The sequence below is a fragment of the Balaenoptera ricei genome, chromosome 2 (genome assembly GCF_028023285.1).
Source record: "Balaenoptera ricei isolate mBalRic1 chromosome 2, mBalRic1.hap2, whole genome shotgun sequence".
Taxonomy (NCBI): domain Eukaryota; kingdom Metazoa; phylum Chordata; class Mammalia; order Artiodactyla; family Balaenopteridae; genus Balaenoptera; species Balaenoptera ricei.
Genome location: NC_082640.1, coordinates 15,831,403 through 15,846,544, shown reverse-complemented (window position 1 = coordinate 15,846,544; position 15,142 = coordinate 15,831,403). Strand labels below are relative to the sequence as shown.

The window sequence follows — 15,142 nt, the reverse complement described above, 5'->3', positions numbered from 1 at the left end:
TCCTTAATATCATTTTTCTGTTGCAATAGACATGAGTCTTAACCTCAATGACCTTGTTTCATACATTTGTAATACATTTATATAGTTTGGTCACATTTTGCCTTCCTTCCTGGGATATTGCAACCTCCTAAAGATGTTTTTTTAATTGCATACATTAAGGTTACTTTCTTACTGTAAAATTCTGTGGGTTTTGACAAATGCTCAGTGTCTTACATTTACCATTATAATGCTCTACAGAAAAGTTTCATGGCCTTAAAAAATCCCCTATGCTTTACCTATTCAATTCCCTTCCCACACCCTGAATCACTGGCAGCCACTGGTATGTTTACCATCTCTATAGTTCTGGCTTTTCCAGAATGTCATGACAATTTTCATGGCAGTGGTATTCTAGAGGAGTATATTAGAGTGAATATAATGATCCTTCTAACATTAGAGGTGCTATGAATATTGGCAAAGGCAGTGTGATTTGTTCTAGACATTTCCACAGCAGGAATAAATGACAAGCACCTCAAAAGGACAAGAACACAATTTTTGTGCTTTTACCTTTGTAGTTAACACAGATCTGTTGGCTTAGGTGTAGGTTCTAGGATCACCATTTTTGTTTATCCTTTGTTTTCTTTTGCTTCTGCTTTGTTTTCCTCAGAAGCCTGAAAATTTTGCTCCACTGTTTTCTATATTTAATATTTTAGTTGAGAGGACCCTGATTACCAATATAATTCTCACTTTTTGTAAGTAAACTACTTCCTATTTCTGGAAGTTTGAGACATTTTCTTTTAAACTCTGAGTTTAGAGATTTCACCAGGAAGTGCCTTGATCTTAAAATCTTGAGTTGTTCCTATCTCAGAAATTTTCTTTTATTGTTCTTTCTGATTATTGCTCCTCCAAAATCTGTTCTCTCTTTTTTCCTGGAACTCTTGCATTCAAATGTGGACTTTCTAAATCTACTCACGTCTCTTATCTTTTCACTCATAATGTTTAATTCTTTTTATTTTTGCATTTAGCATTTTTGCATTTGTTAATAATAAATATTATTACAATATAATATCAACAACTAATGTAGGTTCTCTGTTAACATTCCTTATTTTAATCCTCACAGCAATGCTGTGAGATAAACACATTTACTCTCCATTTTATAGATGAAATAACTGCTAGTAGGGGCAGAGCTCAGGTTTAAACCTGACTGTCTGACTTCAGAGCCTGGAGGCACATCAGTATGACACATACTGTATTTTGAGATAATAATTCCATTTCATCTTTCATATCTCATATTTGGCTTCTAGAAGTTTCAATCCTAGTTCAGTTTTTTTCTGAAATCAATTATTTTTTTAATATCCCTCAATCCTTCATGTTCTCAAATTACCCATTCCAACTACTTCTTAAACTTCCTTAAGATTTCTGGTAGTTTCTTTTTTTAAAAAAAAACGAACTATTTTTTAAAGAACAATTTTAGGTTTACAACAAATGAGATTTCCCATCTACTCCCTGCCTCCCTCATGATCAACATCACTCACCAAAATGGTACATTTTTTTACTAAGTATATTAAACCTACTTGGATACATCATCGTCACCCAAAGTCCATTACTTTAGGGTTCACTCTTGGTGTTGTACATTCTATGGGTATGGACAAAAGTTTATAGTGGTATATGTAATACCATGCAGAGTATTTTCACTGTCCTAAAAATCCTATGTGCTTTGTCTCTTCATCTCTTCTCCCCCTCCTGCTGGTGACCACTGATCCTTTTATTGTCTCCATGATTTTGCCTTTCCTAGCTTTTCCAGATTGGCATTTTTCACTTAGTAATATGCATTTACGTTTCCTCCATGGCTTGATGGCTCATTTCATTTTAGCGCTGAAAAAAAACATTCCATTGTATGAATGCACCACAGTTTATTTATCCATTCACCTACTGAAGGACATCTTGGTTTCTTCTGAGTTTTGGCATAATTTATGAATAAAGTTGCTATAAACATCCATGTGCAAGTTTTTGTATGGGAATAAGTTTGCAATCTTTGGATAAATACCCAGGAGTGAGATTGCTGGATCATATGATAAGAGTATGACTAGTTTTGTAAGAAGCTGCCAAAATGTCTTCCAAAGTAGCTCTGCTATTTGACATTTGGCATTTCCACTAGCAATTTGAGAATTCCTGTTGCTCTACTTCCTTACCAGCATTTGGTGTTGTCAATGATCTGGATTTTGGCCTTTCTCATATGTGCAGTAGTATATCATTACTGTTTTAATTTGCTTTTCTCTAATGACATATAATGTGGGGCATCCTTTTATATGTGTATTTGCTATTTGTATATCATCCTTGGAGGGGTATCTGTTAAGGTCTTCGCCCTATTTTTAAATCAGGTTGTTTGTTTTATTGTTGAGTTTTAAGCATTTTTGTGTATTTTGGATAACAGTCTTTCTGAGAAGTATTTTTTGCAAATATTTTCCCCCAGTTTGTGGCTTGTCTCTAATTCTTTTGATTTTGCCTTTCACAGGCTAGAAGTTTCTAATTTTAATGAACTCCAGTTTAACAATTATTTTTTTCATAGATCATGTCCTTGGTGTTTTGTCGTATCTTAAAAGGCATCATTATCCAAGAAGTTAGAACATTCTCTAGCACCATATACAAAAATAAACTGAAAATAGATTAAAGACCTAAATGCAAGACCGAATACTATAAAACTAGAGGAAAACTAGGCAGAACACTCTTTGACATAAATCACAGCAATATTTTTTTGGATCCATCTCCTAGAATAATGAAAATAAAAACAAAAATAAACAAATGGGACCTAATTAAACTTAAAAACTTTTGCCCAGCAAAGGAAACCTTGCACAAAGCCTGTTAAAACTCTGATTCCATCTGTTTTTAAAATTCTGCTTTAGATGTTATATGTTGTTCAGTTTATTGTCATCCTTTAGTAGATATTTGGCCTCTTAGAGTCTAGTTACTTTGGCCTGTGAACTCTTGCATCTATAGTAATGTGAGGTGCTCTCTGGTGATTTAGGAAAAAGCAGAATACCAGCCCTTTGCCTGTGTCCATCCAGGTGAATTTAAGGAAATGTGAATGAAGGGTGAGCCTTACAGCAGAGAGACCTAAGGACCACAAAACAACTATTGATCTCTTCCATTAGTTGCCACTGGGCAGCATCTCTTCTCCTATCATCATTTGAACCTTTAAATATTGGAAGCAGAAGTGTAGGTGGCAAACTCTGTAGATTGTAATTCACACCCCTAAGAATTTGAAGGGGAATTGGGTAGGAAGAGGGGACTTATCACCTCTTCATTTGAGCAGGATTTTTAACTGCTTTGATACCTCACAGATATTACAGCCTGAAGTTGAATTACTGTTTTCTGAAGAGTCTGGCAATCATTGTTCCAAGCAAGGAGGAAGGAAAACATGACCATACAGGAGCTCTCGACTACAACCTACACTCTTATTGCTATTTCCAGCCACCTTCTTCCCCAGACTGCTGCAAACCACCACCATCACCACCCCCACTATTCGACACCGGTGTTCAAGACAACGTATAGCCTTCCCAGGTGTTTCTCAGTTTTTGTCTCTTTCTTTCTTTCTTCTTTCTTTTCTTCCTTCCTCCCTCCTTCCCTCCTTCCCTCCCTCCCTCCCTTTCTTCCTTCCATCCTTCCTTCCTTCCCCCCCCTTTCTTTTCCTTTTACTGTTCCCCAAATCCATCCATCCCAGTAGATTCTGTAGTTTTTCAGGATTGATAGTGGGTGATGGAGCCACCAGCCATTGTTAGCTCACCATCCTGACAATATGATTGTTTCTTTGTATTATCAGTAGTCCGAAAACCATAATGGAGAAGTATCACCATTATAACACACACTGTAATATATCTAGAGATAAATTTATAATAAGTGTTAAGTTATTTATATTAAAGACTATAAAATTTTAGTTAGCATAAAAAGAGACCTAAACAAGATGAAACATAAATGATATCTCAGGGTAAAATAATTCAATATTTAAATATTTCAGTTATGCATTAAATTATTCTAAGATTCATTTGGGAGAGTGAATGTATGAGAAAACCAAAAGAATAAAAAAAATATTGAGGATAAAAATGTGACCTATTAAATTATAACATTAAAATTTAACCAACTCAAGTGTAGAAAGCTTAACTCCCTTTACATGTCTTTATTCTCACCCATTTATAATATTTATGCCTTAATTATTTCCTTTATATACATTTAGAATCATACTAGACAGTGTTTTAATTTTTTCTTAACCAATCAAATATAACTTAGAAATTAAAGAGGATAAGGAAATTTTGTTGTATTTACTAATATTTTTGCTATTTTTTCTTCCTTCCTGGTGTTCCAAGATTTCTTTTTTTTATCATTTTCTTTCTGTTTAAAATGTTCCTTTCACCATTCATTCCTTTCACCTGTAGGGTAGGTCTACAGGTGATGTATTCTTTTAGTTTTCCTTCATTTAAAAAAAATCTTGGGAGGAGAGGTCTTGGGGCCCTTGGGGCATGATATAGGTGAAAGTCTAGGCTCTCTGGTCAGCCTTTGCTATTGGGAGTGGGGGTCAGATAGTAATTTTTCTATGGTATTTGGCTGTTGTAGAGCTATTATTATCTAAATATTTTCATTCTCGCTGGACTTCCCCTTTCCTGGTCCCTTGGCTAAAGAAAGTAGTCTGCTAATGTTTCATTTCCAGGTTGTCAGATTTTTGTGTCAATTTTGGAATATATGATGCAAAAGGAAAAGCTAGGAAACTCACCACCTTGTGCTCCCTTGAGTCCCAAGCTCCCTAGCTAATCTGCCTTCTCTCCACTTTTCAGAGTCTTCTTCTGTTTATACATAATTATGTATGATCTCCAGGGGTTTTAGTTGTTCATAGCAGGAGGAATATAGAAAAGGAAGTCCACTCAAATCTTCCCAGAAGAAGAAAGTCTAGTGGCTTAATAAGTATGACATTGATGGAGGAATAGAAATCAGAAATTCATCAAGAAACTGTAGAAACAGGTTCAATATATGTTAAAGGTGTCAGTGGAGGAAAGAGTTTTGATCAATTGGTTTTGGAAATATTGGTTCATAATTTGGGGAAAATTTATATCTTTACCTCAAACATATGAAACAAATTCCAAGTGGCTATACTCCATTAATACATATCTATAACTTGAAGTGGCTCTATCTTTTTAGCATTTTTTATTGCCTTTCTTTACATAACCCAAAGGGAATGAGACTGGCATAAAGCAGGAAGACAAGCATACTGCCAAAACAAATATGCAATACATAAGGTAAATCATCGATATGCATAATACTTTTGGGAAATAAATTCAAAGTTGTGTAAAATGTTGAATTCTAAGAAGAAAGTATTTTTTCAATTTCTGTAACTTAACCATTATTGTATTAATGTCTATTTTTTACAGTTATTAGTGTGTTTACTCACTTTTCAAATGTTTACTGCCTTGGGTTCTTAAATGTAACAACCACATGAACGCAATAAATGTATCCTTGGGCAGTAGCAAAGCCATGGTTGGAATTGAGAGATTTTTCTCTTTCTTAAAGTATTTAGAAAGAATTGGTATCAGAATTTTAACTAAATAAAGCAACAATGTGTGCAGAACAACAGTTGGGGGAATGGATATATAACCACTTCTTTAAAAGTTGCTCTGTTTTATGTTTCTACAGTAATTTTATGGTAATTCACTTTTATAGCTCACCTCTATTAAATGATTACCATCACAGGGTAGGCTTCCTCTCTTTTCACCTTCTTATTCCTGGTGTCTAATGTAGTATATGGCAACTGTGTGAGCATCAAATATTTGCTGAATAAATGATGAAAAGCACTGGCTGGATAGGTCAATAAATAAATAAATCTCCATTGCACATTTGGATTAGTACTTTTGATAATTATGGGAATATGATTTGGTATGTTATATCCAGAGTTGAATGAGAGCAAATATATTAGAATGATATATTACAATAACCCATCATTAGGTTGATCCATGGTTGGTTTTCTGAAGACTTAACCCTCATTTTTTTTCCTACCACATAAAACGACAATGAGTATATTATTTAAATCTCATTTATTAGAAAGCCAGTTGTCAGAGTAAAGAAATGGTTTGTATTTTATTGGTTAAAGTGATCACACAACCTTCTTTGTTGAAAACCCTTTTGGGGATTGGCATAGTGTATGAGTTGCTGAAACCGACTAATAGGAAAAATTAGCAAAGTGAATTAAGTTTGTTAATTAAAACAGACTTTTATCTATGCCTGTTATAGTGCTAAGTGTTAGATGCCCTCTACTTTAATCTTTAATTTAACTAATAATTCCTTTGGTTCCAAATCACTAAGACATCACTGGCAGTCAAAGACTAATGTTGAAAAAGCTTCTCTTCCTTAGTCATTAAAAAGATACGAAATTCCATTAATTAGATGTGACTTTCCCATCCCCTTCAATGAAGAAGCTACGTGTGTCTCTGGGTGTAAAAATGTGTTTGTTGTTTTGGGGAGGATGTTGAAAGCTCTATCTATGCACTGTTAGTTGTTTTGCAAAGTTAGTTTTAGAGTAACTGATACAGAGTTCTACTTTCTCTCTGTTATTCTACAGAAGAGCCGCTTGATTGATCTGTATCTCCCGTAACAGAACAAGGTGTCAGCCACATTTATTAACATTAGTTTCCCTAAAGCATGGATCTATGAATGTGTAACTCTTTTGGATCCCCTCTTCAAGCATTTCTCTGTTTTTCTTTAGTGTACATTTTTTAAAAAAATCCGTAGGTTATGTATATCACAGTTGTGTGCTATAAATCAATTGGAACATCTTGCTTGCTTTTCTAGATGCCGTTCCATTAAATATTCTCTTCTATTCCACTGTTTTGATTATAAGCTTCAGTAACAAAGTTTACTTGTGAATTCATCATGAAAACACAATACTGGACCCTGAAATATTAATTTTGGGGGCCTAACCATAAACATAATTCTATATATATTTTTTCTCTTTCTTTGCTATATATCCATCACCATGATGTGTTAACCTCTAATTCCCAATAAGGGCTATGCCCAGAATAGCAAAGAGCAACACATACAGTCTAAGCCTTGTCCTTGTGCTCGACTGACTTATATTCTGTTTTACTGTTGGTATCATTTTTTTTGTGTCATTAGGGTTATGCTACATGTCATGTCATATCTTGTCATGTCATGTCATGTTATACCAGGATTGTTCATATATTAGAATATTGTACTGCTAGCAGACCAACCTTAGACATTCAGAGTGTTACTGACCCAGGTTCTTGAACTCTTTAATCAATAGAAATTGATAAGAGGTCAGACAAGAAATTCAGGCAAGGCTTTATTGGGACTCATGATACAGCACAAGCGAGCGAAAACAAGTGCCAGGTTCCCTTGCTCGCTCCCTGAGGGGGGGGGGGGTCCCTTAAATGGCGTGAGGGTATGGGGTCGGGCTGGAAGAATGGCTTAGGTGGTCTGCCCACCCCCTTGGTGGTGCTGTGTGCAGGAATCATGCACAGTCCCCTGCTTTTGCTCCTGGCACCTCAGAAGTGGCAGTTGGGTTTCAGTCTTTTTGTATCTTATTGTTCATAATTTGCCCCAACTGTGCATGCGTGCGTCCCTTATAGTTTCTTTGTATTCTGTTGCTGAAGGAAACTTTTGTCTCAAGAGGAGATATTTAAACAAGTTTTCTTAGGAAATTAATTTTTCCTTTACCATTGAATAATTTGGTATAAAATAATTATTGTTGGTGCTCATATAATAATTATAGTAGAATTTTATACATATCCAAAATCATATAATCATATAATCGAATTTTTGAAATCTGGTCCTAGAAATGATCACTTGCCCTCTGTGCTCAATTCACTTCACAATTTCTTATCATATCCATCAGGGATATGTGACTTCTCCCACATATTCCTCCTCTTATCACTCTTTTCTCTTTCCTTCTGTAAGTTATTTAAGCTCTGTAAAGGAAGGTGCAATACCAATGATTCAAGAATGTGAGTAGAAAGTTGGTGGGAAGGGTACCTAGAGCTGTAAACCCAGGGCTTCTGTAAACTGTTCAGATTCCATCAAATATCCATTGAGAATTTTGTGTGCAAGCAAGGAGAAGTGGATTTAACTGAGCAGGCCACTTTCTAATAATGATGTCTCTGAAAATAGCGAAACAAGTTTACTGCTAATCTTGCTGTATTGCTTTTGGGAATACTTAGTAGATTAATGAGCCTCTGTTTTGATGAGGTAAAGTATATCATGAATATTATCAGTTTTTTTAATCAGTTTTCACTGATCAAATGCTTCTGTTCTAAATAATTGTTGTTGTTGTTTTTTCCTTCTTTTGTGTTTAATTATTTGCCTAATGCAAACTTCTTTACCTTCAGACAGAGAAAGGACTATCAAAAGTATGGCAAGAAAGTAAGCAGAACTCTGGTGATCATTGGCAAAAGGCTGTCATCCTTCTAGGAAAGTTAAGGAATTTTGAAGTCATATTTCAAGGTATCAGAACAAGGGATCTGGGAGGAGGAGCTGCAATTGATGACATTGAATTTGAAAACTGCATGACTGGTAAGTTTCTGGAAAACGCTGCCATTTGGAAGCACATTTATAATCTAGCCATTTTATCTTTGCTTCATATTTATAAATTGTTCTGCAGTTACGTATTTTGTACATATATAAAAATCAATCGAAAGAGATAATTTCATAATGGTTGAACTTAGTTACATGTTAAGAGATAATAGTTTCTCCTTCCTTTAATTACACAAGTAATTCCTCTCTTCCTTCTGCATCATCCCCTTTCTAACATGCAGAAGTGTTGTCCTTTGAATTAATTTTCAACAAAATTTAAAATATAAGCCTAATATTCACATACATTTATGTAATTTAATTAATTTTAAATGAATCAGTAAAAAGGGTTAGAAAGCTGGAAGTTAGTGGATATATAAGAAATACATACAACCAGGTATAATTCAAGCAGAACTTAAATTGAGAGCTATGCTTAAGGAATTTAAAATGCTACCCTAGCAAGTGAATAGTAACTTGAAAAAATATGCTATCATTTATCATGCTTCTAAATGTGAAGTATAATTACACTTAGATTTTCTTTACAAAACTACCCAGAAAATGTCAAAAATAATTATAAATACATTTGTACAGTTTCACAGCTGGCAAAGTTTCTTTCTGAGGAGTCATTCTATCTGATTTCCAAAATAGTACAGTGTGATATATCCTGCCCATGAAAGATATGCCTTCTGTGGTTTCTTACACTGACTCACTTAGAAGCAAGCCCCTGGGACTGAAGAGCTAAACCTGAATGCTGTTTAATTCTGTTGCTGCTTTCATATTAAAATATCACTACACCAAGGCAGTTCAAAAATGTGACTTTGGTTTTTGGTGCTGTTAAAGCATTTGCTCTCTTTATGACCAGGGCTGGTGAAAAGGATTCTGCTTAGAAGTCAGTCTTTTGGAGTTTGAGTCTCTCCCACACACCCCACCATGTTTCCAGCAAAGGCGGCTGATATTCAGCTACTATATATATATATACATACATGCATACATATACACATACATACACACACATATACATAGGTACATATATATTACATAAAATCAGAATTCATGCGCCCTAGGTGAGCACAGGGAACACAGAGCCCCAGGTATTTATGTCAAGCAAAAGACAGGGTTTGGGCTTGGAGATGTTTAGGAGAGGGTTCCTGGACCACAGAAAATGGGATCTGAAAATATAATCATGAAAAGGTATCTTAGAACATGCTTTTTAAACTCTTTTCTAGTAACTTTCCTAGTAATATGCTAAATTTCTATTAGAGTTTGTTACTCAACTTATAAATGATTCTGGCAAGTTCAAAAGGAAAAATTCTTCAAAGCTTTTTCTAAGATTTTTAGAAAGAAAGAAGCTTTTATTAAACAGGAGAGATTCTTTTCCTCTCAAGGGAAGCAGAATGATTCTTGGATGGGCTGATTCAGGGCAGAAGAAAACTGAGAGTTATTATCCCAGCTCTGCCAAGTTTCATGTAGAAATGTGGACTGTTTCTTTCCCTTCGTTTCTTTCCCTTCTTCTCTTAAAGTCCTGTGAAAATTTACATGATTATAACTCATTTCGTTCAAGTTGATCAAACATTCACCATACTGACTAATAATTTAATGTCTTATACATTTAGTGATATATTACTTTAAGGCTTTCTTTGTCATAAATAAAAAAGGCAAATTTTTGTTAATTGTAGTGAATATGGTCAACTGTATGTCGAATATATTTTAGGAAGAAGTAACCATTTTTTAAATAGCTAGCCTGCTACAAATAATGAGGATTTTCAAATTATGTTTTAGTTAAGATAGGAAAAAAAAGTATTTTGCAAAAGTTTAAAAGACTATGTTTGGAACTAAAAAACAATGATTTTTTTTGTCCCCCTAGTTTTAAATCATATGCCAGTAAAATAGCAGTGCTGTGAAAAATGAGTAAAAGGAAGCAAATTAGAGCATAAGTTACCCTATGTTGTTTTCTAGTATAGCCAATTTGGAAGAGAATGGTATCTGACAAAACACCTAAACATCAGAGAGGCAGTGTAGAATAGTGGTTAGGAACAAGGTGTCCAGTCAGACTACCTGGATGTGGAATCTGGCTCTGCCACCGACTAGCTTGGGTGAGTTTCTTCATTTCACTTTGCCTCAGTTTCTTCATCAATAAAATGGGGTTGATAAAGATAGCACTTCCGTCATAGATTTCTGTGAATGTTAAATATGTTAATATATGAGAAGTGCTTAGAATAGTCTTGGCACATAGTAAAATTTATGTATTACATTTTATTGTTATATTCCATCATCATTATTATTAACTATGCCATATTTTCAAGTGGTGCTTTATTGCCCCATATTAGGAAACCAGCTTCAAATCATATGCAAACAGGTCACCATAAAATCTATCATGGAATTGTTGCTGTTCCCCACTTGAGATGAAGAACTTAAAAAATGACAGTTCATTTCTCTGTCACATCCTGCCAATCACAATAGAGCACATAGTGTATGATACCATTTATGTGAAATGCCCAGGATAGCAGATATGTAGAGACAGAAGTAGATTAGTGGTTACTTAAGGCTAAAGAGTATGGGGTAGGGAGTGACTGCTAATGAATATGGAGTTTCTTTATGGGGTGATGAAAATATTCTAAATTTTTATTGTGATTGTAATACAACTTCATAAATATACTAAAGCCATTAAATTGAAAAGTTTATATGGGTGAACTTAATGGTATGTAAATTATACTTCAATTTTTAAAGAGTATTTTAAATAAATTTTTTTAAAAAGTCAAAGCCTAGTTAACAAAGCCTATAAGCTATGGAAAACGTATGCAACAAAATTAAGTGAAAATACATCCCTATAAAACCCAGTATAAACAGGATCTGTATGCTGTTTATGTCTATAAGAGAGAAGCCAGGAGAATCATGAAAGGGCCAACAGATATTCACTGGAAAAATGCAGTCACGTGGTTTGAGAATGACAGGTAAAACTGGGAGGGGTTTCACCCACTTTTAGAATAAGTGGGTCCAAGGGGTCTGTGGTTAGGTCTGTGGGGCTAGAGCAGTCTAGACCCCATGAAAACTCAAATGGATCCATCAGGATTCCTTTCTAGGACAGTAGCCCACATTCAAAAACAAAACAAAAAATGAACAAACAAATAAAAACATCCCTGGGAGTAGAATCAAAATTAAATAGACTAAATACAGATGAAGGATAGTGAAGACCCACATCAAAGAGCTGGAGGGGAATAGAGCCAGGAAATTTCAAAAAGCAAATCATCATATTTTTTATAGATTTATATTGAATCTATAGACTTATAATCCTTTTTAGGGTCCTAACAGACTACCTCTGAAATTTTTCTTGGACTTTCTGACAACTCTGTAATCTTTGCATAGTTTTTTAGACTTGAAAGTAATGCAGAACAAAGTTTTAAATTGATTAAGAGTGAAAGTGGAGAAGGCAGGGGATATAGATGAGATATATATTTGATGGTTATCTACCTTACCCGCAAATAAGAAAGCTACTTGAGCTTCATATTTATTTTTTACTTTCCATTCAAAAACATATAACTCAGTTTATTAGATAATATTTAGTACATGGCCAACATAAAGCTAGATATACGCTTTTTTATTTCTTTGCATTCTGAACACATCATGGTGCTATCTTCAATTTACTATCAAATTTATCGTATTTTTCTAAAAAGAAAAATAAAATAAAAGAATAGGCATATCTTTGTTCTGTCCAAAGATACATTAAGAAGCATATCTCCTTTTTGGAAGCAAGTAGCTTATTCATTTTTACAAAGTGACATTATGAATTCAGTATTTCCTCTTTTTAAATTCAAGTTGATTTAAAGATGATTTGTACAAAAATCTTATAAAATGCAACCACCATTCTATGGAATAGAAAAGTAGAAAGAGAATTCATATAGAGAGGAAAGGAATATTCCATCACTGTAATTTATAAAAGTGCCAATTCTAAATTTAAATGGTTACTCATTTTCAATCAACATTAGTTATTAAGTGCAATCATTTATTACATACAATCATCCAGCTGACACTTATTGAGTCTACTATTAATACTAAATATCATTTATGTCAGTTTTGCAACAAGACCATTAGGTGCAAATCCTGGTTTACCCACTTGTACCTGCTCCATGGTTTTAGGTAAGTTACGTAATCTTCCTTTGTCTTATTTTTCTCAGCCGGAAAATGGTGAGAATACTGCTTCCACCTCAAAGAACTCTCACAAGGATTAAATCATTTACTTTATATGAAGTACTTTGAAGAATGCATGGGGTACAGAAAGCACTGAATATTTTTGGCTAAAATATAGATGAATAACATTGGCAAAAATCTTAACATTGTTCTAGGCACAACACCTTTAAACATATCAACGTTTAAAAGCTTGTTCTGTTCCGTTCACATGTCCAGCAAGCCTTTATCGCTTGGCTAGCCTGCAGAAAACTCTGTGCAATGAACTGTGTGCACCTCCTCGGAGCAGGGCTGAAATGCCTGTGTCACACAGCGTTTGGCTTTCCTGATTTTTCCATTTCCACTCTCACTGCCCCTTTCTTGACGCCCGGCATTTCCTCCTCTTCCCCGTGTGCCTCTCCCCCGTCACCATGCCTTCTGCTGCCAGGACTGCTCTGTGAACAGTCTCCAAGACACTGGTAAACCCAGGACCTCAGGGTGGGAGCCAATAACATTATAAGACGTTGCCTTTTCCACTGAAAAATCTGGAAGATCCAACTGAATGATGACCAGTTGTCCATTGGGGGAAAAGGAAGAAATAATTCAGGGACTAGCAAATGCTTCCAGAAGTCAATAAAATCTTCTAAGTAGACAGTAGCACAGTAGCTACTCTGTCTGTCTCTAAATTCATACAGAGCAAAGCACATCATGTTCCCTAGATAATCCTAAATGTGAAAGGAAGGAAATACCTTGGGGATAAAGTAAGAGAAGACAGAATCATTATAATTTCAGATGTTTAGTACATTGTCTTCACACATAACTTGAAAAGACTTTCCTTTTTATTGTAACCCCTTGAAAACTGTGTGTATGACTCCTAAGTGTACTGTCAGCAGTAATTGATTTGGAGTGAAAAATAGTGGCTTGATGATAATGATTTCAGGGCAGCATCACTCTGAATTAAACTGAACTTGGGAGATCACAAAACAGTGATTGCTCTATACAGAGTTCACAAATACATAAATCTATACACAGAACCCTGTGGAGTGACTTCAAAACTTAGTTTCTTCAGTTAGTTTAGATGAAAAGCTGTATTTCTTCTCAACACGTGAGTGTTCCAAGTGCTGCATTTAGGTCTCCCACAGTTTCCTTTTAAAGTAAATGTGTGTCAGAAAAGAAAAAAGAAAGGAAGATGATAGTCAGTAGAAAAAATAAATATCTCACCCTAAAGAAATAATTAAAAGTGACTTTTATTTTTAATAACTAATGGCTAGATAATATGTAGCGCTGTATAATGTAAGGGTACATAAATGATGGATGAATGGGTGGATGGATGGATGGATAGATAGATGGACAAATAGATGGGCAGACAGATGGATTGATAGAAAACATTTATTCAAATCTTGTTATATGTGTGAAAATTCAGAACAGATCCCTCATTGAGTTACATTCTGCTGACTGATGCAGACAATAGGCAAAGTAATGTGTAATATTGTGTCATGTAGTATTAGGTGCTGTGAATGATATAGGGAGAAAGTGAGGGAGAATTATTACCCTGATAGAGTAGTCAGAAACAGACTCTGAAAGTTACAGTTGAACAAAGGCTTAAATGTACTAAGAGGCAACCACGCAAATGCCCTGAAAAAAGCACTCCAGGTCTCGGGACCAGCAAGGCAGACTTACTAGGAGGGAGCGTTTTGCTGGAGCAGAAGGAAGTAAGGGTGGGGAGATGGCAGTGGGCCTCATCATGCAGAACTTTGTCATCAGAAACACCTGCTCTGTACTAACGATCATCTCACAGCACAGAGGGTAAGCAAGCAGACTCTGGCTTCCTAGGTTTAAATCCTGTCTCTGCCACTTAGTTGCTGTGTGACCTTGAATAAGTGCTTATCAACTCTTTATCTCAGTTTCTTTATGGCAGTAAAAATTGAACCTACTTTATAGGGTAATTGTGAGGATTTCACAAGTTAATATATGCCAAGAGCTTTGAACAGTAACTCTCTTCGTAGTAACTACTCAGTAAATGTTAGACATGATTATCATTGAAATCCTCACCATCATGTTTAATTTAATTTTCATTACAACTCTGGAAAATTGAGGGATCCAGAGGTTACGCTAAATAATACCAGCCAGCTTGATTTCTTTACTGATGCTTAATGGCACAGAAACAGCTATATTTAGCCGTAACAGCATAGAATACTACAAAAATCATGATGAATACTATGGCATAAAAGCAATCAGACAACACCTGCCACATCTAGTTTGCCAGTAGTTTCAAATGCTCTTGAAAGAAAACAGGCAATATCAGACATATCACTTGTACTCCTAACGATGTGTTTTAGTAACACTAGTTGAAATATTTTAAACATGGTATATCCTGTTTTTTAAAAATTTAATGTTCAACCAGTCTTCATTGTTACAGACTTGTTTTATTTTGGATCAG

At 34.9% G+C, this 15,142-nt stretch overlaps 1 protein-coding gene across 1 annotated transcript in view; it reads left to right on the top strand.

The window, feature by feature from the left end:
- MALRD1 (MAM and LDL receptor class A domain containing 1) overlaps nt 1–15,142 on the top strand; it is a 600,449-nt gene that overhangs the window by 384,609 nt on the left and 200,698 nt on the right. The window contains exon 29 of the mRNA XM_059909182.1: nt 8,361–8,544. Coding sequence (XP_059765165.1) covers nt 8,361–8,544 — 184 coding nt within the window. The remainder of the gene's footprint in view (nt 1–8,360; nt 8,545–15,142) is intronic.